Here is a 23,139-nt window from a genome sequence, read left to right as displayed (position 1 = left end):
AAAGAACTTAGAAAAACAGTTGAAGAAACATCAGTGTTTGCATTTTGTAGATTGTGTTACTATATTATCTTAATGTCTAGTTTCACTACAAAACTTCTCTGAATGCCTCAAATTCATTGTAGGTGCAATCTGCGTATGCACATGCCTAGAACATGAGAGCTTCCCATTAATGCTAATCCTGTGCTACAACTGGTACCACATCCATAAGTTTCTCTTGACTCTTACATTCACACTGTGTGTCCTTGGTCAGGACAATCTTCAAATGCTTTGTTTTTATTTGTAAAGATATAAATGTTTATAGCAGAATCTGTTTATAAGGTTATCTAGAGGATGGAGCAATATTTCTATATGTGTAGACACATACAGATATATATTGCTTGCAATAGACACTGTTGTCATAAAACTCTTACTTTCTACCAAGGATCTCTTCGTGATGAAGAAATCCCATCTTCCTTTTCACATTCCCTTCTTATTTGTATGTAGCTCTAGATCATCTGTCATATGAGATGAAAGCATGATTGCAAAGGTATATATAGGAAATTAGAAACACGCAGTGCTTTAAGATAAGATGGGGAAAACTGAGATTTTAATCGTTTCTCCTCTTGCTTTCTCTTGCCTGCCCATGGGAATAGATGCACTTGATATTGATGGATTCTTATCTAGACACCAGAGTTGAGTTTCATGACTGCCTCTGAACCAAGGACCCCTGCACTTATACATCCATTTTTCTTTCTGAACAGGATTTTTGCCTCTCTGCACCTGTCCTCCAGGATATACAGGAAATGGTTTCGGGCCAAATGGATGTGTACACCTCAGTAATATTTGCTCAAGTCACCCATGTGTAAATGGACAGTGCATAGTGAGTCTTGTTCCTCCTGGGTAGATTAAAAACTTACAAGTAATCACTATTTTATTTGGTATGATTCGTATTTTTAAGATAATGGTTCAAACTGTACATCTCTCATTCTTATATTATAGGTAGGTAGTAACTTTGGTTCAAAGGAAAACCAATAAGCCAATAAGTTGACTTTTTCAAAAAGATGTATTTATTTATTTTTATGTGTATCTGTGTGTCCCTGCATGGATTTATGTGCACCATATGCATGTAGGTGTCAGCAGAGGAGAGAAGGTGTCATATTCCCTAGAACTAGAATTAGAGGCAGTTGTGAACTGCCTAATATGGGTCCTGGGAATTGAATCCTGGTCCTCTACAGAAGCATTAAGCCCTTTTAAACTTTGAGCTCTATCTTCAGCCAGGACTTAATTTATTTTATCGATGATTTTCAAAATAGTAAGCAAACTCCATAGTTTTATGGAAATAAATATGACTAATTATACTTACTAATTAATGAATTTGTCTACTGGAAAATATATACTATTGTTTAATTCCTGTTAAATATATACCTTATGTTGTCACTTCTTTTCATGATTTGGGTTGTTCTGTCATATAGTCGCCCATTTGTTTTATACTATGATGCATTTATTCTTTCCTTAGGAAACAGTATCTAGTTATTTCTGTAAGTGTGACTCAGGCTGGTCTGGAACCAACTGCACAGAAAACATTAATGAGTGTCTGAGCAACCCCTGTTTGAATGGGGGCACCTGTATCGATGGTATCAATGGCTTCACTTGTGACTGCACAAGCTCCTGGACTGGGTATTATTGTCAGATACCCCAGAGAGGTACGGAAGACATCCCATCAACTGCTTAGCGACATCATCCTCCAATAGGCCTTTTGCATATTTGCCAATGTAACCTGATTTCTTACCACTTTAGATGCTAAGACATAGATTTCTCCTTACAGAAATCGCATAGAATTCACAAAGTGGATATTTATAAACCTAGTTTTAAGCAAGAAACATTTTTCTTCAAACATATTGTTAGAATTTTCCACGCTCATTATATTCTTTCAGAATATACCATGTACTTGGGAATGTCCCTTTCAGTTTTCCTAGAGGGCCACTTCCTGCATGGCAGGCACCTAATGTTCACAGAATACTCTTCTACCTTACTCATCGTTCTCCTATCGCTGATTTATTAGTTCTTCATTGTCCAGTCAATCAAGGTTTAGTTGTTTTCCATTGATCTTCCATGAACAACCTGCATTTTCTCCATATCACCATGTTTTTCTCTAGTTCCCTAGAGATACTCTCGTTCAAGCCAGGCATTTTTTCTTTTGCTACTCAACTCCATGGGCCACATGCGTATTGTCACTGTGTTCTTTTATTTGGGACAGTTCTTACGACCTCCACAAATCCCTCCTTTATTTCCCAGCCAGCTGCATCTATTACTTAGACACCACACTCAGACTCCTCCTCCAAAGTTTCCCTAACTATTCCACCCTCTCTCTTCTTCCTTCAGCTTTGGATTCAGTGCCTTCACTGAGGTCTTAGCACAGGTTTAGGAAGATGATAAAATATCAAAGCATGAAACATCCTCTCCATTTATCTGTAACCAGGGAGCTAAGTCTGCCTGGGAGCAGCAGGAAGGGGGCAGGAGCTGGCAGAAGTAATGCTGTGATTGAATCAGGGGTAAGGTCTAGTTCATCAAGGTTTGGAGAGTGTTAGCAAAAGAAAAGAAAGAAATCGAGTGAAGTTTGTAGAAAAGATGATGAGTATGAAACAGACTGTGGATACAAGGTGGGGTGTGGCTTGATATCAACTAAAAGGGACCGAGAAGAGGAAACTTCAGGATGGGAGGTGCCTGGCCTCTTCCTTTTGAGAATCTATGAAAAACACAATTCTTTTTTTTTTTTTTTTTTTTAGCTTGTGGAGAGATCCTCTCGGGGACACAAGGAGTCTTTGCCTACCAGAGCCCTAATGATACCTATGTTCATGATCTTAACTGTTTCTGGGTTGTCAGGACTGATGAGGAAAAGGTAAATATAGTAATTTTTGTCCATGAGCAGATTTCACTTATACATTTAAACATTTGATATGTGTGACATATATGTGCATGTGTATACACACATATAAAATATATATGATGATAATTCAACTCTTATATATTGAATATTTGGTAAGTGCTGGGCTTTGGGCTAGATACTTTGTTTTTCTTTGTCTAGCTTCATACAAATTCTTCTAAATAAACAAATATCTTTATTTTACAGTTGAAATAATAGAAAATAAGAGAAGCTTTGAAGTTTTTATGTTTAATACTACCTAGTTTATAAGAGGAATAGATGAATTTCCAAGTTAAGTTTGGTTCTAGAGCCCATTGTTTTTTCTTTGTTTGTTTGTTTACTTCTGATAAGGAAGGATTCCTAACATTGGTGGTCTAGCTGTAGGCCAGTAGTTAATCTGTACGACCATGCTGTTTCTGCAAAAGTAGTATTTGAAGATGACCACAGACCTCAATGTACTGTCCTGAAATGGTGGCAACTTGTATTAAGATAGCTTCCTTATGACGTATCCACTCTGTGCCTAATACAATATGTTCCTTATACAATGTACATTAAACTCTAATGCTAGGAATTATTAACCCCATTTTATACATGCATAAAGGGAGCCTAGAGTGTTTGAGACATTTGTCCAGGTATGTGTGTTTTTTTTTTAAATAGCATATGATTTTTAAGAAACAGCTTCAGGGCGTCTGATTCAAAAACTCATGACTAAGCCATTACATAAGCACTTAAAACTAAGATCTGAGCCCATGATTTTCATTTTTATCATTCCTGAACAGTCGGACTTCCAAAGTATTTGTTTTCTAAGCAATTCTTAACGTGGTATGCCTTAATAGGTAAGTTTCCACCCTGAAATCTCATTAACTTTTCCCAGCAAACTAATGCTGTAGAGCATGTTGTGTGAGGGTTAGAAAATATTATTTCCCTTAAGGAAGGACAGCCAGCTGTAGCTTGGTCATTGCACAATAGAATAAATTCCAGAAGAGTTTCCCACTGAGTATCGTGTGTGAATTTCCTTCCTTCCATTTGGTTCTAATGAATTCCATTTCCTGATATTGAAAATATATTTTTCCAAGGAAAAGATTTTATGTGAAAAATTTTATATGTATATTGCCATTTTTAGGAAAAATTTTCCTGTTTTCATGATATAATTTTATATATTCTCTTTTCTATAATATATAATAGAGAACATAAACAACTAATTAACACTTATTTGATTTCCATTTAAATTGCTTCAAGTAAGGAAATAATGTAATGATAGGAAACCTATTAAAATATTCTAACAGAATTTTAAAAACATCTTGAAATTATTTATACTAGCTAAATACTGTTGTGAATTTTTAATTCTGGTGAAAATTAAATCTAACAGTCTTCTTTCAGACATTTGTTTTAAAATAGGGTTATCAATTTAAAATCTTTTGTATTTTATTACATTCAAAGTGTGCACTTGTTCACTCCATTCTACTTTTGTGCTTAGTACTTTAAACACTCCCCTTTTCCTGTTTCCTGCTCTGGGTAGTGCTTGCACTTGGAAGCTGTCCAGCCCCTGAAGACCTTCCCCAGGCCCACTTATTCCCACATTCCAGTCTTAGTCTAGGCTGGACAACTGACCCCTGTGGAATCAATATGGGATGGGGTGAACACACACTACAGGCTCTTCAGGGCCTCAAGGGGGATTGTTATGAATATAAATCAGCCATTTGGACTTAACTCAAGATATATTTTTCAGATGACCATTTAATTTTTTTTTTTTGATTTAGAAACACTCTTGACCATACACTTGGTAGATTAGTCAGTTTTGTAAAAATCTTGGTATATTTATTCATTAAGAGTTTTTAAAATTGATACATAGCATTAGTACATATTTTATGGAGCACAATATGATCATGATCATTTCATACGTCCATACAATATATAATGAATCAATTAGGATAAATAGCATTTCCATCTCTCCAGAGACTTTTTCATATTTCTATATGAATTAAAATTTGTTTTGAATGATTTTAAAATCAGCCCTTTATGTGTAGACTTGCTGCACGCATTGATGGGTAACTCGGGATGGACGGTTGTATCTCTTAATGTAAATGCTTGTTAGCTAGTGGAAGAAATGATTTAGCGTTAACATGGAAATGCTTTTATGTTCTTCTAGGTTCTGCATATCACTTTCACATTTTTTGACTTAGAACCAGCAAGTAATTGTCCCCGAGAATTTCTTCAGATTCACGACGGAGATTCTTCAGCGGCTTTCCCTCTTGGGAGATACTGTGGCTCCAGGCCCCCACAGGGCATCCACAGCAGTGGCAATAGTCTTTTCTTTCATCTCTACTCTGAATACATAAGACGTGGAAGAGGCTTTACAGTGAGGTGGGAGGCAACGCAGCCGGGTGAGTGTAAAACGAGGAGAAAGCAAGATGTCATAATATTATGACATTTGGGGGACCTAGAAATAATGCGACATTTTCAATAATTATGTTAAGAACAAATAATTTTAAAATGAATTCAATTTTGAATTTAAGACCAGAAAAATTAGTGTGTGTTGCCAAGTTTAAAATGCATGAGTAGTAATGAGGTCCTGATCAAATTACTGGACAGAGTTTTTTGGGTTGTTCTAATATAATATTTGTACTAATTGTTTCAGAACTTAATACAATTTATTTTTATTGTATTTACTTCCTCTCTTCCCTAACTGCTCTCAGATCCATCCTTACCTTACCTTATCCATGTCATGTCACTTTCTTTCTTTCTTGTTTTTAAATAATTCACCAAGTCCAATTTGTGTTTCCCACATACTACTGGAGGTGCAGTCCTCACTGGGGCTGCTAGGGGACTGGTCATTGGGAGCTGGGTTCTTGGCCAGATTTACAGTACCAAGCATGTGTTTCTTTTTATGGAGCAAACCTTAAATCCATTCAGAATGTGATTGGTTGCCCTGTAACTAATGCATGCCACTATGGCACCATGGACATATCTTGTACAGGTGACTGTTACAGTTTACAGGGTTCACAGATGAATCCTCCCTCCCACAGCAGCCTGCATAGAACCTTCTAGAACTACAGGGAGGAAACATCCTGGTCAGTACCAACTTGATTTCTCCACATCCTATGACCAAAGGAGGTGGTGTCTTCATCAATAGGCTCTCACTATCAATCAGAAAACCGTTTTTATAACTTCCACTAGTAAATTTACTCTAAGAATATCACTGGGGACATTGCCTGTTCCTTTCTGTAATAGTCCTTATTTTAATGACTACTTGATAATTGATAATTTTCTGTTTGTTTGTTTTGGTCTCACTGTTTAGTTCCAGCCAGTCTGGAACTCACTTTATGGACCAGGCTAGCCTTGACCTCACAGTCATCCTCTTGTCTCTGTCTTCCAAGTGGTGGAACTGAAAGTGTATGCCACTGTGCCCAGCTGTTGTTCTTTTATTATACTCAATTGGTACTCACTTTTATAAGCTTTTTATCTGGTAATGCTTCATAGATTTCAGTTTAAGGTCTAAGTCTTTCAAAGATTCTTTTCTGGTTTTCATTGCCATCGTGTCATCTGTGAGGAAGGATATCTGTAATTTTTCATATTTTTCTAACTCTTACATCTTTTCCTTTACTTATTACCTTCGCTAAAATATGCAATATGGTGCTAAGATAAAGAGGAGAGTAGAGTTTTTGTCTTTTTCTTGACTACATTGGGGAAACATTCAGTATTTTTTTTTATTGAATACAATGTTAGGTGTAAATTTTTGTAGGTGACTTTTATCAAACCAAGAATGTTTTCTCCTATTCCAATTACTATCTAGCAAATGACTGAAAAATTCAGTGTTATGGAATCTTAGTTTATTTTGTGGGCTTGAACTTTGGAAAGGGCTCAAGATGACGATTAGCAACTAAAATTTGTTAAGCAGCAACTATCAGACGTTAGCTAGTTCTGTAGTTCTCTGAAGGTCTAAGTGGGCTACACGGTCAAAACGAATCACTTGAGCTTGATAGAAGGGGCTCTTGTTGGACATATAAGGCCCTGGGTTTGAGCCCCAGCACTAAGGAAAACAGCGTTTGTCACATGGGCAGCAATATTGTTCTTTAAGTGAGAATACTCTCAGGCTGGTGCCCCTCTAACAGGTCTTCTTCTATGTCTATTGCCATCTCCCAGAGGGAGCACGACAGCAAAGCCCGGCAGGTGCTGGCAGCTGGCAATCAGTTCCTTAAAGTCACATTGCATTACTTCTGCCACATTAGTGTGTTGAATCCATCTCAAGCTTAGTTACATTAAAGGTGAACTTTTTCTCTCTCTTATATTTGGAAAGCTTAACTTACTGTTGCTTTTATGATCTTCCTGAGATTTTGACCTAGAAGGTTTGGAAAGTGGTTTCTGGCCTTTAAAAACACTTTTTTTAGGGGCTGAGGAGAGGCTTAGTGGGCAAAGGGCTTGCTATGGAATTACAGGGTCCTCCATAAAAGCCAGGCAGCCAGGCAAGAGTAACAACCTGCCTATAATCCCAGTGCTTGGGAGGCGGAGAAAGTAGATCCTCAGAGCGCACGGCTGCCTAGATGAACCAAATCAGCAGACTCTAGGTTCAAGTGAGAAGGCTTGCCTCAATATGTGAGGTGGTGTGTGACTGAAAAAGACACCGGAAGCCAGCCCCTGACCTCTGCATATACATATACACATCAGTACTCATATGCAACAAAAATACTTGTTCATGTATGCATTGAAGTGAAGCATTTTACTTTGTTTTATCTTTATCCATAGGTTTTAATGTGTAAATAGTATTTAGTTTAAGATATTTTTCCATTTTTATTTTGGTTTCTCGGTGACCATAATTACTAGTGTGGTCACTCAGTAATGAAGTATGTATCAAGTATTCGGAATTCGCTTCATGGATTAATGTTTTTATTTTGCTATTCCCCTTAAAGGGAGGAAAAACATGCATTCTGCAAAAATTGGGCATGGCCATCCATGTATGTTAACTTAGTCTATTTGGACAGTAGTTTTGTTCAAATATTTTATTTCTCCAGTGACTTAAGATGTTTGCTCTACTTATGAGAGAACTGTGCAGAGATATCAGGCTGTGACTATAAAGTTCATTTATTTGGTTCTGACAACTTTGCTTTATATATTTTATTTGATTTTCCTTTTCTAATTATTTCAAATATTTATTTTTTTCTGCCTAAATATTATTTCAAATATTTATTTTTTCTTTTCATTCTGTATGTAGTGAGAATGTTTAAGAACTACTCTCTTAGCAAGTTTCAGTTACATTGTGTTGTGTTAACTATTGCTACCACGCTGAGCTTCAGAGGTCCAGAGTTGATCCTGCAGTAAAACTTAAACACACTTACCGCCCAGCAACCCCCTGACAATGGCCTTCTAGTTCCTGGGGTTTTCTCCTCTGCTGTTGTTGGTGTTCCTTATCTCTTTTGGCCATCAACCCCTCACCACACTATAAGATATGGATTATTGATGTTTTATCCACCCTCCAGGCTCTCTCCTCAGTCCATTGATTGTTTCTTTTGGTGTGCAGAAACATCTTATTACAGTGTATCAATTTTTTCCCACTAACTATAGACTTTTGTTGCCTGTGTGTTTTGGAGTCAAGTCCAAAATTAATCATTATTCTTATCTACAATATGGATCTTTCCTTCTGTTTTAGTAGTGGTTTTACAGAGTCAGTCCATATATTTAAGTCATTAGTCCACTTTTGGCTTACATTTTTATAAGATATGAAATAATGGTCAAGTTCAATTCTTTTGCAAGTGGAGCCTCACCTTGAAAAACATTTATAATGAAGGTTATTCTTTCTCTATTGATTGTTCTTAGTACCCTTTTCTAAAATCGGTCTAGTAGGGAACAGATTCATTTTTGTGTTTTCTATTCTGATATATAGAACTAGGTGTCTGTTTACATACTCCTAATACAGCTTTGATTAGAGCTGTTTTATATTTTTTGACATTGAGTGCTGTGATGTCTCCAGCTTTGTTCTTACTCAGGATTGTTTTACTTATTTGGAGTCTTTGTAGTTTTGTATGAAATACAGGACTGATTTTCTGTTTCTATGGAAAATACCATTGGAAATCTGAAGGAGGTGATATTGAATTTGTTGATCACCTTGGGTTCCATGGGTTCTTAAAAATAATATTAATTCTTCCAGTTTATGAATGGATATCTTCCCATTTATTTATATTTTACTCAGTTTCACTTAGCACTCTTTTGTAGTTTTCAGTCTGTGGATATTTCCACGTCCTTGGTTAAATTATTCATGAGGTGAATCACTTTTTGATGCTATTTTGAATGGGATTTTTAAAAAAAATCTCTTATTTTGGACAATTTATTATTAATATATACATAGTTAGTAAATAACCTGTAGCCTTCCTGAATTAGTTTATTAGCTTATTTTATTGATCTAACTATTTTTGGTGGAGTCTTTAGGGTTTTTTCTGTGTGTAAAATTACATCTTTTGCAAGTAGAGGGAAATTTGCATTCTATGTAGGGTTATTTTACTTCCTCTTCAAGCACATCCTTTAATGCATCTAATACCACACACTGTAGATGTAACCAACCTTCTTATTAAATAAGAAACACAGAACCAATGCTAAGAAGAAAGCCAAGAGGTCAGAGCTAAGAGCTAAAACCTTACCCTTCCTCCTGCGGTGGTCCTACCTCTCCCAACCAGAGCTACTTTCTGTGTTAAAGTCTTTATATATAGTTTCTGTTCTACCTTCTCATTGGTTGTAAACCCAACCACTTGACCGCCTCGTCACAGCCTGTCTGTATAGGCCTCCAGGTTTTCTATGATTGGTATTGAGATTAAAGGCATGTGTATCCAATACTGGCTGTATCCCTGAACACACAGAGACTTACCTAGCTCTGCCTACCAAGTGCTGGGATTATAAGCGTATGTCACCACTGCCCTGCTTTCCTATGGCTTGCTAATAGCTCTGACCCCAGGCAACTTATTTATTAACATACAAATAACATTTTAATACAAATAAAATATCAACATAACACACACTGCTGTTGGCTTCAGCATTTGCTGGACCAATAGTCACCTTTATACTCGGAATATTATATTATATGTTATATCTAATAATAATATATTAGAAGAATATTATCATAACCTGTCCTTTCATTGTCTCTGTCCTTCATAGTTTCTCTCTGGAAAGTCAACTGTAATACTTAGGTCGCCACACCTTCCCCTCTAATATCCCTATCTCCTCTCAATTTGGGATTCATATGATATATTAATAATATATGTTAGAGGCTATGATTGTGCTTCACTGCTTTCTTATTCTTGCATTCCTTTCCCCTTCCAATTAGTTTTTCTCCTTCTTCTTTTAAACTTCATTCACTTGTTTACTTTCTTTTGGAACTTTTGAAATGTCTAGCTAGGTACATGAGGTCCTGTCTTCTACTGTATCCAATGTAATGATAAAAATCACTTACCATGTAAAGACTTCTCTATTACAGATATCACATTTTTATTTTTCTTTTTTCATTTATGGAAAATAGATTTTTTTTCTCAAACATACCCTAATTACAGTTTCCCCTCCCTCTACTCCCCTCAGTTCCTCTCCTCCTCCCTTGCCATCCAGATCCACTCCCTTTCTGTCTCTCATAAGAAAACAAACAGGCCTCTAAGGGATAATAATATAATATGATATGATATGATATGATGTGATGTGATATCATAGGATAAAACAAAAACTAACACATCAAAGTTGGACAAGACAAACAGAAGGAAAAGAGTCTAAGAGAAGGCAAAAGATACTGAATTACTCGTACACACATTCAGGAAACCCATAAAAACACTAAACTGAAAACCATAATTTGTACACGACGACCCAGTTGCAGACCTGTGCAGGGCCTGTGCATGCTGCCTCAATCTGTGAATTCATATGTGTTTTCATCGTGTTGATTTACAGAGCCTTGTTTTCTGTACACCCTGGTCTCTTACTCTATACCTCTGTGGTCCTGCGAATTGTTTGGGAACTCCAATATCAGATTTGTTTCTGGCTTTGCTCAGAGTGACTCCCTTGTTAATTATTGTTTACTTTTTCCCACTTGGGCCTAGTACATTTGTGTCATGAGCAGAGCATCACAGATACGCTATTATAAGGACTCTGGGTTGTGTTATGTTCTCTAAACAGTTGGTTTTGTTTTAACTGGCAGTTACAGCACTGGCAGAGCACCTTGATCCAACTGATGCCAGAATTGAGAAGGGTGTTCCAAACGTCCCCTTAATCCTGGTGGAGTACCATGCTTCCTGCTATATGGTTCTAGCTTCGCTGAGCTTTACATTCAGTTTTCAGGATGTTCACAAAACTCCTTCCCTTCTGACTGGGTCTATTCTCTGGCCCCACACCCTGAACTGGTCTCAGATACTCTGTAGTCTTCTTCAGTGTATCAGCAGTTAAGGCTTTTTCTAATTACCTTGGAAACCCCCACAAAAATGTTTGGTGTTTTCTCCATGCAACTGCTTTCTTATATGTTTCTCTGAAATCTTGACTACTTGAGAAACTTCACCTTTTTGTGGACTTCAGTTAGCAGAAGTCATTGTCTCCTTTGTTTACCTCTGTACCATCTGGAAGTTACACACAGGAAGAATTTCAGGATGAGTACAGGGTTCAGCATATAGGCTTCTCCGTTGTTCAAAGATCACAGTAGCAGGCTGTCTGTTCCTTGATACCCCCAAACAGCAACAACAAACAATAGCTCCTAATACCAAGAATCAAGCACTGTTAGAATTTATTTGATAAAGACTAGTTGTGTGTTCTATACATCATCCAACATTATGAATTGTGGTGTTTGCATCCATGTGCCATTTATAATGTTGTAAAATGGTTCTTGAGTCAAAAGTTCTATTTAATTCATTTTTTTTAAAATCTGGCCAAAGTATCCACTTTGGGTAGCACATCATATCTTCTTTTTCTTCAGTATTACTTTAGTGTTGAGCAACAGTAAGAAGGTTGATCTTCTCATTTCAAAGTGTCTCTTTTGTGCTTTCTACAGTTTTTTGTTTGTTTGGATTTTTTTTTACAGCTTTTAGATTCATAGGAACTCAAAAAATGATGAGAGTGCATGATTTATTAATGTATTTATTATCTTAAATTATCAAGTGGATTGTAAGTTCACTATGTCAGATATTTGCTTACACATAGACTAGATTCTCGGACCTAGAGAATGTGCTGCTTGTCAATTTGATGCAAATTTGAATCACCTGGGAATAGGACATGTTTATGGGGCATTTTCTTACCTGGTAATTGATGAGAGAGGGCCTATCCCACTGTGGGTGGTACCATTCCTAGGCAGGTGGTCCTTATTTATGTAAAAAGTCTAACCGAGCAAGCCATGGAGAGCAGGACAGTAAGCAACATTCCTCCTGGGTCTCTGCTGTTTCAGTTCCTGCCCCCAGATTCCTGCCTTGAGTTCTTACCTCGCTTTCCTTGATGACCCTACCTTGGTTTCTTTGATGACCACCGTACCCTAAGCCAAACAAATTCTTTTCCTCCCTAGGTTGCTCTTGCTCAGGTTTCATGAGAGCCACAGGGAGCAAGCTAGAACACAGGAACTGTGGAATACATTTACAATTTGCTCCCTTTTCTATTGGTATTTGAGTTAATGATTTGGTTCTCTAGAATTCTTCAAAATGATTATTTATTATTCCATTTTGTTTTTGATATCTAGAAATTAGTATATTTGATGAGAGTTGATGTGTTTTAAAATATTTTAGATACTTTAAAAATGTTCAATTGTTTCATTTAGTGAGAGTTTTTTTTCTACTTTGTTTCTGAGTCTGTTTGACCAGACCTCAGTTACCTTTGAAAGTTGCTTTGTTTTCTGCTTTGAAAGAATGTTCCAGGCCATTTCCATGTTTTTATGATCTCATCACCGCAAAGGGCTGCTTCCTGAAAGATCTGCCATTCAATGGGAAATGGACTTTAGATCCTACGTGTGGGTGCTGGGAATGGTTTCTGTTGCTGGGACTCTCAGTGTCTCTGGAGAACTCAATGGGAAGAAGTAGAAAATGACTTTTTAATAATATTATTAAGGGAAATAAATGCTAGACCTGCAGTAATCCTGCAATATATAGGTGTATTGAGATTTTTAAGGTTTATTTTTCATTGATATTTATGGCTCTTCTCTCATCCACTAAAAAACATGATTCCCAGTGACATTAGCATATCACTTCTGGATTTGATCCTACAAATTTGATTTTCCAAGGCCAATGCCAATATTACCACTAATAACATAATGGAAAACTATTTAATGTTTTGTTGCTGGTGTTTTATGCTGAAAACATTTTGTGCGGGGCATGCTGGTACACACCTATAGTCCCAGTACTCAGGAAGTGGAGGGCAGAAAGATCACAAATCCCAAACCTGTATGACAAACATAGCATGGCCCCATCTAAGTAAGTAAATAAATAAAGCTAAAGGTACATTTTTCTTGGCAGTATTATAGAATTTTAAAGACATATTTTTAGTATTCATGTTTAGCTTTTCAGTGTAGTGAAATTCTTTCTTTCTTTTTTTGTTGTTTTATTTTTTCAAGACAGGGTTTCTCTGTGTTCTTTTGGTGCCTGTCCTGGATCTTGCTCTGTTGACCAGGCTGGTCTCAAACTCACAGAGATCAGCCTGGCTGAGTGCTGGGATTAAAGGTGTGCGCCACCACCTTATTTCTTTTTGTTTGTGATTTTTAAGATTTTTTTAAAATGTCACTTTATAGTTATATAAAATGTATGCACAGTGCTAAAGCCATCTCAGTAAACATTGTGCATTTTCAAATGTCTAGCTTCCATTCCTGACTCCTGCTCTGCTGTCTGCTATAAGTAGATGGCTTTTAAAATTAGCTTTGCAGTTATCCCTCCAATGGTCATACAGACTAATACTTTCCCTTCTCAGATAAAAGGAAGCATTTCATATTCAGAGGGTTTCCTTGTCCTTCCTGGACCTTGGAGACTAGATACATCACGGCCTATTAAGTCAACTGTGTATTGATGGCCATTTTGCCTGTTTCCTGTAGTCTTTTGAAATTCTAGATTTTATGGCAACAAATACCTTGTATATTGGCCTTATTCCAACCTCACCACTGTGCCTTTGGGATTGTTTGGTCAACAAGCATGCATAAGGTTTTGCTACTCTATGTGACATATTTCTTCTGCAGTTGACAGACCATCCTATATTCTTACAATAATGTGGGACAGTGACTATTTCCCCACAGCCAGTCTAGTAACTTATTTTAAAAATTCTGGACTTTTATCACTTCAACAGTCAAGAAACCTTATCTCAGTGGTCGCAGAGATGCTGGACATTTTCCTATGTGTACAAAGGACACCGGAATCTTTTCAGTGTACTCTCTTCATAGTACTACTCTTTTTTGAAATTTTCTACATTATAGATGATAACTGTTATTTATTACATTTAGATTTGATCTTTAAGATTTTACATTGATTATATTATTTTAAGAATTAAAAAGCTTTATGCTCATAGTAATTTTTAAGTTAAGTTTTATAAGAATACCTTTCTCTGAACTTAGATGGTCCCTGTTAGAAGCAATGAAAACTATGTAACTAATTGTTTCAGGTTTTGCTTTGCCTGAGTGTGTGTATAGTTATCTAAATATCATATCATTTTACATACTTAAAATGTCACCTTAGTTAATTTCTTTCTTAGGGTATATTTACCAAAGTCTAGAATAGTTGGTATTTTTACTTTTTGATTCTACAGTAACATTCCTTAATAGCCACCACAGATTCTTCATTAAATAAATGTGAATATTAAAGAGAAAGAGTTCTTCTTCACATTTCCAGTCATTGAGTACCATGTAAGGAGCTGGTGTGGTGTGCTGGAGATGGCACCAGGAAGCCCCATTCAGTGCCCTACCTGCTTCATTTCTGGGCAGTGGCTTAATCACCATGTACATTTAAATGTCCTCATTTATAAAGTGAACAATGTATTTATTTTATAATTTATATATTATAAAATTTATATATGATTTACATATAAGACAATTTATTTTGTAATTATATAATTTATAAATATAATAATTTATTGTAGTATATGAAAACCCTTCCAAAAGAAAATTACGTGTTCCTTAACTGTTTTGAAATATAAAGTGTTCTGGTTCATGGACAGATGTAGGGGCTGCCAGAAGTTCCAGCATTTTTAGAGTTAATATATAGAAACTAATCCTCAGGGCTAAAGAACTGAGTCTATATTCTCATTATTTATGTCTCAGAAGGGTCAGCTCTGTGTCTTAAATCACATAAGTGTACGATGTTCTGTAGGTACAGAGTTCCTGCATGGGTGACTTGTTTACTCATCAGTTGGTAGTAGATTTATAGCCGTGAAGCTGGGCAGCTCCAAGGACTGTGTAATTTATGAGGGCCTCCTAACCTAAACTCTTCATAGTTGTGGAAAAGATCTTGCCTTCTGACAGCAGAGTCTATGTGATTTAGCCCACATATGAACTTAGTCATTTTTCCTTCTTATTTCAGAGTGTGGCGGCATATTGACTAGTGATTATGGTTCTATTACATCTCCGGGGTACCCTGGAAACTACCCTCCAGGAAGAGATTGTGTCTGGAACATTCTAGCTCATCCTGGCTACTTGATAACATTTACCTTTGGGACCTTGAGCCTGGAGAGCCATAGTGACTGCAGTAAAGATTATTTGGAGGTAAAACAAACCAAACCAAAACTACATTTAGATAGGCCTTGGTATGGTATGGCTAGCACTCAGGACACAGCTTAATGATGCCCATGGATGGCCCAGGTTTGTTATGAATACTTAGGCAACCAATGCTAAATCTTTAATTTCCATCACTCCAGTTTGTTACTCCATTTCTAGGTTTGTCTTGAGTGTGGAAGAACTTGCCTTGCCTTCCCCCATGCCTTACTGGAGATTTAGGCTCCTGGAATGAGAATAAATCCTAAGCAATGACTGTCTCCTCCAATATAGATTCTAATTTTTAGTTGTCCAAGGCAAGCCCTCAGGGTGTCCCACCACTTGATTTTAGTGAGCCATAACGATTCTGTGGAAAGGGTTGTCAGTGTTAAATCTCACTGGAAAATGTTGAAAATCACCCTCGAGAGGAGACGAGTCAGTCTGCTCTATCCCATTAGCAAAAAGTTACAATATAGAGGAGGAAAGGGACTGTTACATTCAAATTCCATACACAATTAGATACATCAAAAACGTTGCTCTCCACTTGTAGACTGGAAAGGTCACTAAGGAGATTGAGTTCATGGGCGCTTCCTGTCCCTTTGTTACCGTAAATCTCAGTACCCCCCAGCACTGCTTAAGAGACAATGAGTCTTTCTCAGTCCATTAGAGAAGGATGGAGTGCTGTGGAATTATTCATAAAGGATGAAGGATGCAGCTGCCAAGCAGGTCTCCAAAGTTGAAGTCATTAGTCATTAGCAGTGGTAATAATGGATTTGAAACCTTTGGGAATGACTCAAAGATCAGCTTCTCCTTGGAAAGTCTTAGCAAAATATCCTTTAAAAAGTTGACAGTAAAAAGTGAGTTATTGTGAAATTAATATTCAATAAATCCCATCAAATTAAGATTAAAGCCTTTTTATTCTTACATATTAATTCCTGAACACCACATTATAGAAAGTATCAATCATCTGGACAATATTGAACTCCCTCTCATTTCTCATCAGTGTTTCAAGGAACTAGTTACAAGTGAAAAATAAAGTAACATTGCCCTATAAATTTGCTGCCAATGGAAAAATTAATTTGAGTAAATGAAATTGACCATATGAGAATATTCTTCAGTTCATTCACTCCTTGATGTTCTATATAGTATAGATTTTTGCAATTATGTCAGAATTATTGAGTGGTCAATGTGATTTATTCAATGCATAAAAAGCCAACAAGGGTTTTTAACCCTGGAGATTACACAAGACCCTAGGTTCAATCCTCAGTCCTGCTAAAAGGGGGGGTGAGGGAAGATGGGGGAAAGAAGAGAAGAAAGAAGGAGAAGGAAGAGGAGGTGGAGGAGGAGGAAGAGGAGGAAACCATTGAGTGGAGGTTACATTATGCATGTAACCTCATTATAGGTTGGGTAGGTGAAATGGTTCAGCTGGTAAAAGCACCTGTCCAGTAAGCCTGAGGACCTGACTTTGATTACCAGATCTGACAAAGGAAGGGGAAAACTGATTCATGAATGTTGTCTTTTGACCTTCATAAAAATGACCTGGCCACAAATGCATATGCATGCTTATAGATACACAACACACACACACACACACACACACACACACACACACACCTATACCTATAATACACACACACTCACAGGCACATGCACACAGAATTCACACACATGAGAACATAGAAAAAGAAACAGTTTGTTTACACTGTCAGCATACAGGGTGCTACTGTATTCAGTGCTGAATGACCATCACAGTTGTGCTTTTAAAGGCATCTTGATGCTTATGCTCTCCCATCTGCATCTCTCAGCACACCCCTGTACTCACCCCGATCAGTTCTCATTACTACCATCCATTCTCCTATTTCCTTTGAAATACTCATTTCCTTCTAAATTACTAGGATTTCTTCACTTTAGGGAAGGGAAACCATGAAAGAAAGCACTAAACTTTACATCAGCATAAGAAAAATCCAAAGTATGTATTCTGCCCCAGAGTTGAAATTCCAGCAGTAGATGAGGCATTTGACAAGACTGTGAGCACACACTTTTTACCCAACACTGACTGTGTGTTAGTTATGTATATGACATGGAAACGTCCTAAATGAGATTTTTGTTAACCCAGTGCTTCAAACTGCTCTGCCCTTTGCAGATTTTTCTAAAGCTCATGTCCCATGTAACTTGGTTAGTGAGAACCTGACTTCTTTCAACTTACTGACTTGTTCTTTTGTTTTAGATTCGAGATGGTCCTTTCCAACAAGATCCCGTTCTTGGGAAATTCTGCACTTCTCTGTCTACCCCACCACTCCAGACTACAGGCCCTGCTGCCAGGATTCATTTCCATTCTGATGGTGACATCACTGACAAGGGTTTCCACATCACCTATCTAACCACACCATGTAAGTAACTGACCCACTGAGGACCGACTGTATACTGGGACTGTGGTGCTGTGCTCACACTGCTTGTTATGGGGATGCCTCAAATGAAGGCTATCTTAGATTAGTGCCATGCCTTCATGGATATTTCTCATACCACTTCAGATTCATTCTTTATCTCCGCAGTGTTAAGTACATAATACCTCCTAACCCTTCAATTATGGGATCCATATTATGGTGGAGACCACAGGCACCTAAAATGAACTAATTCAGAACCTCAGTTTCCTAGTGGTGTTTTCTGTTTTGTTGCACACAAGATTGTTCATGAGCACAGTGCAGTCTGTTTGAGAAATATCTAGCTTCATTCTTGGATCACATCCAGTGCACAGAAATCAACTTCCAGGAAGGTATAGTTCCAGTTCCTAGAGTTCACTTTCACCACTTAGCTATGGTACCTTCAGCTACATTCAGACCTGGAAACACAGAACAAAAATGAAATACTCTGTGGTTTTCATTTGAGTGAGTTAGAGGATTTTGCTTTTGACACCTACTATTGTGTTCTCAGTGAGAGTTCATGGGGGAAACACCTTGTAAATCCCTGTATCAGGAAAAATAACAGCATTCTCATTGGTCCCTTCTCCCTTTGCTTTGGCTTCAGGCTGAATGCAGTCGGTCTCAGTAGTTCCTATAACTGTCATATCTATCTATCTATCTATCTATCTATCTATCTATCTGTCTGTCTGTCTGTCTGTCTGTCTGTCTGTCTGTCTATCTATCTATCTATCTATCATCTATCTATCTATCTGTATATCTATATCATATGCACATATCTATGTGAAATTGAAAATCATATAATGAGTGGCATGGACTTACACACAGTGGACAGAGTAGAGTGGAGCAGGAGCGAGCTAAAGTTTTGACAATTGAATCTAGTGTATCAAGCCAGAGGATTGCCATCCCCGTGACCATTGCCTCCTCCTTTGTTCTCCTCAGCGGATCTGCCCTGTGGTGGGAACTACACGGACACCGAGGGTGAGCTCCTCTTTCCTCCCTTGTCTGGACCTTTCAATCGCAACAGACAGTGTGTCTATCTCATCACACAGCCCAAAGGAGAGAAAATAGATATCAACTTTACCCACGTGGAGCTGGAGAGCCAGATGGGCTGTACTCACACTTACATCGAGGTAACCTTTCTACTCAGTGACCCTGGGGACACTCATTACAATCTTGACATTCTGTGGAGTGGTGGTCTTCAAATGTGTCAAGCCAGGTGCATCTAGATCTCCAGAGAGCTGGTCAGAAACGGCATTTCATACCTCTCCTCTGAACCAGCAGCGTGGGGAGTGGGAAGCTGCCTGGTGAAGGGAGAGTTCAAGGACGAGTGCTCACGGGATCTAAAAGGATCCATCTACCACAGACCTAAGGAAGGTGAACAACAAGAACTTGCTAAGGAAGCCAGGGAAGCACAAAAAGGAGAGTTGAAACTAGAAACTCATACTAGTGCTCAATTATGAGCTGTTCAATGGAGCTTTGATCATCAAGGCACATGCCCATGAGCAAATGTAACTAGATTTATTGATAGGATTAGAATTTCTGGAGCAATTTTATCTGTCAGGCATCATAATATAGAGAAAGTTAGATATTTGCTCATATTGCCCAGCCAGTCTTGACACAGTTTTACTGACTCACTAAATCCTCACATTCTCCCATTTTAATCTCTGGAATCCTAGGCTCAGAGAAGTTAACTTTCCTGCCCACACTTGGTGTTTAGTAAGTAGTGGTTTGAATTTAGGAGTTGCACTAGTCTCTTGCAAGAACAGACTTGTAATAGTGTGCCTTTAACCACAAGAGAAGCTTAGTCTTCCCTGGAGACTATGGCTCTGTGAATTCCACACCTTACTCTCAAGTCACAGGAGACTGTGAAGCCAGACATAGTAGTTGTCGAAGATGAGCAAAAGCGTCACTGTGATATGGAGGGACTCTGCAGAGTTTCTGTGTATTCCTGACGAAGGTTCTTCTACTAACTGTAGGACCTGTTAGTGCATCTGGAATGACAGACGCTCTGTGTCTTCGATGAACACTCTCCATGGATTTCTACCCATCTAGTGAACTCCTTTAAATGGTTGTGGGGGGAAAAAAATCACAAAACTGAGTGACACCCAGCAACTTAATTTGTAAAGCAGAGTGGCTGAGTATTTTGTAGTTAGAATTGGACTGGGTTAAATGATCTAAGTTATGGCTTCAGTTCTGTTGTTAGATGCCAGTGTAACTTTGGGCAATTCTTTGAGTACTTCAGTTTCTACCTCAGTAAGATGCCTTATCTATTTATTTAACCTCTGGGAGAATAAAATCAAGGAAAAGGAATGAGAAAGAAAGCTTTAAAGGTTATTACAAAACATTATAAAAATGTAAGTTCTCCTAGACTAAATTTTCACTCTTGCCTTGAAGAGCTTATCAGCACAGAATCAGCCAATAAGACTCTTCCATAGCCAGCCATATAACTAATTACATTCTGATATGTGCACAACCCATAAGGTTTTGATGGAAATTATAAAAGATCATTGGTATCTTAAAAACCACACATTTGTACACATACCTATGCATGCACACACAGATATGCATACATGCACACCCACATGCGTGCACACACACACACACACACACACACACACACACATCTTAACTAAAGTTTCTACTTCTAAAAACACATTTGCCCATGGTCAGGGTAACATGGTTACAAAGGGTGAATTCAAAGAGAGATTAACTTTTAGTTCATTTGTTCTTGCCTACGAGAGCTTTTCAATAGCATAGAACAGTACGATAGATCTTTCCAGAACACAAAGCAGTGCCTCTCATTAATTTCATGTGCGGCTTAAGCCATCAGAATTCCTCTGAATGAAAGACACGGGTGGTAGCAATGAAAGTTTATGTTTTTGTTCCAGAAAATTCCAGTTGTAGATTGAGTAAGAATATCGAAAGTATATGACATTAAAGCTGAGGCTTGAAGTAGGCTATAGAGGGAAATGAATGGAACTTTACATCCCACTTATATCCCAAACCATATACCCCACACTCCACTCAGGGAAACTGGAAAAGGATCATTACAGGAGAGGCTGATGGAGTGGGTGGGCCTACCTTCTAGAGAAACAGAAGGGTTTCTGGGGAAGATCTCCCTTCTTAGGAGTGTGCTGCATCCTTGCACAGCCTCCATGGCCAGATCTGACTGGGGGGGAGAGAGAATGGAAGAAAGCAAACACACAGACCTGCAGAAGAGCTGGGATCAGGTGTGCTGTGCTCTCTGACGGAGAAAATGGAGCATCCCAGAAGCTTAGCTTACTAATTATGTATACTTGGGCAGAAAAGCAGGGCTATTGCACACAGCTGAACAAGGAGGTGACCTATTGCATACGAACAAACAAGGACGCAGAACTATTGTATACCAATGAACAAGGAGGCAGGTTTAGCTGACCTTGGCAGGAGCAATCTCTATAGGTGAGCAGTCTTCAGGACATAGATATCCACGGGAGAAAGCTGTGGTGGACATTCTCTGCACACACTATCAACATCTGCACACAGACCATAGCAAGGCTTTGCCATCCCTCCGAGCCTCATCCCGGGTGAAGGCTTTGTCACTTTCCTGTGGGTCTGAGGTTAAGGTCCTTGACATTGTCACATCCATGTCAACAGCCCGCATTCACTCAGGACTGTACTTGCTCAGGGCTTCCTCCACTCCCCACAGACATGGAAATAAATTCTATATTTATGACAAAATATAAAAAATATTATAAAGGAGTGAAATGAAAGAAAAGAATTGAGCTCTTGACTTTATCTCTGCTGTGACTGGTCTGAGATAGCTTCCCTGAGGACAGTACATACTGGGTCTATAGGTGGGGAGTTGACAAGACAAATATCCAAGGGAAAGGGGATGCCAGGTGCAGTGGCCAACACAGCCCCAGACACTGAATGATATAAAAATATGATAAATAAAAAAATCCCTAAAAACAGACTATAGTGACTAGAATGATAGAGGAGAAAAGAAATGGAATAGGCAAGCACGAATCCTGTGTGACCATACAGGCTGAGATAAAGAGGTTGTGTTGTGTTCCGAGAGCCCTGGAACACTATTAGCAGGCTCTTAGCACTGTGTCTATCACTGAGTGGTCACTACAACACAATGATGAGAATGATGGGAAGGAGAGAGGGAAGGTTGTGTGCTGGGGTTTAGAATCAGGAGAGAAGATGCTCTGGGAAAAATAGGTTGCATTTTCTTTATTTTAGAAAGTAAGTTTTAAAATCTGATAATTTTATTGATAGAGGTATTGGAATCAATACTATTTTGTGAGACCTCCAAGGTTCTTAAAATGCTGAAATGCTGGCCACAAAGTGGTCAAACAAGCTAATGAAGAATAAAAAACAATAGCCAATAATAATGATGATAATACTAATATAGTTAGGCTGTGCCTGGTGTCTCTCATCTTCTATCCCTTGCATATCATTCTCTCATTTGGGGGAAAGCCACAGTCCTTTCCCATTCACCTATATTAGATGAACATAGTTTTTAAGATCAAGTCCCTCCGCCACCAAGGAGTCAATCAGCCTGCAATTCAATTCACAGAGAGTATGTTAATATGTTTAATGTTACCATATGGTGAGGTTCTGTTTTCAGCCCTTGGATGGGTCAAATCTCCTAGTTTTAGCATATTTGGTTTGTGTTGAATTAAGCTTTCATACTTAAATGGATTTTAGAATTTGTAGTGTAAAAACAAATCGGCATAGTTAGCACACGGAGAAATGCACACGTGCATTAAGCATGGCTTTGAGACCTGATCTCTTCCAGATGTCAACATCTACTGCTTACTCAGCTCTACAGCTCACACTTACAATTTCATATGAATTATGTTTTGCAGCCCAGTTAATCTTAGCTCTCTGTACAGGAAATAGTTCCTTTATAAGAATGCCGGTTTTAATGGGCAATTTTTCTTTAGGAGCTAGTTCAACCTATAAATGCCGTTTGCAATGCTTCACAGGCTAAATAGCCTGGGTTACTCATTATATCTTGGGCCTTTGGGGTTCTAATGTTGAGTATGTACAAAATGAATAAACAAGTCCTTGAGAGGCAGGCAGCAATACTCAGTTGGTGAAGAACTTACCTTGCAAGATGAGGGTGTGAGTTTGACCCTTAACCCATGTGTGGTGGTACACATTTGTAATCC

General features: G+C 38.1%; 1 protein-coding gene across 2 annotated transcripts in view; it reads left to right on the top strand.

The window, feature by feature from the left end:
* The window catches only part of Cubn (cubilin), a 233,806-nt gene that overhangs the window by 17,943 nt on the left and 192,724 nt on the right, over positions 1–23,139 (top strand). For both annotated transcript variants that reach the window (XM_059263605.1, XM_059263604.1), the window contains exons 11-17: positions 741–859; positions 1,496–1,682; positions 2,766–2,878; positions 5,052–5,286; positions 15,391–15,572; positions 17,788–17,950; positions 18,920–19,110. In XM_059263605.1, coding sequence (XP_059119588.1) covers positions 741–859; positions 1,496–1,682; positions 2,766–2,878; positions 5,052–5,286; positions 15,391–15,572; positions 17,788–17,950; positions 18,920–19,110 — 1,190 coding nt within the window. The remainder of the gene's footprint in view (positions 1–740; positions 860–1,495; positions 1,683–2,765; positions 2,879–5,051; positions 5,287–15,390; positions 15,573–17,787; positions 17,951–18,919; positions 19,111–23,139) is intronic.

This window comes from Peromyscus eremicus, chromosome 5, assembly GCF_949786415.1.
Source record: "Peromyscus eremicus chromosome 5, PerEre_H2_v1, whole genome shotgun sequence".
NCBI lineage: Eukaryota > Metazoa > Chordata > Mammalia > Rodentia > Cricetidae > Peromyscus > Peromyscus eremicus.
Note: the sequence above shows the minus strand (reverse complement) of the source record. Positions and strands in the feature narration are given on the sequence as shown.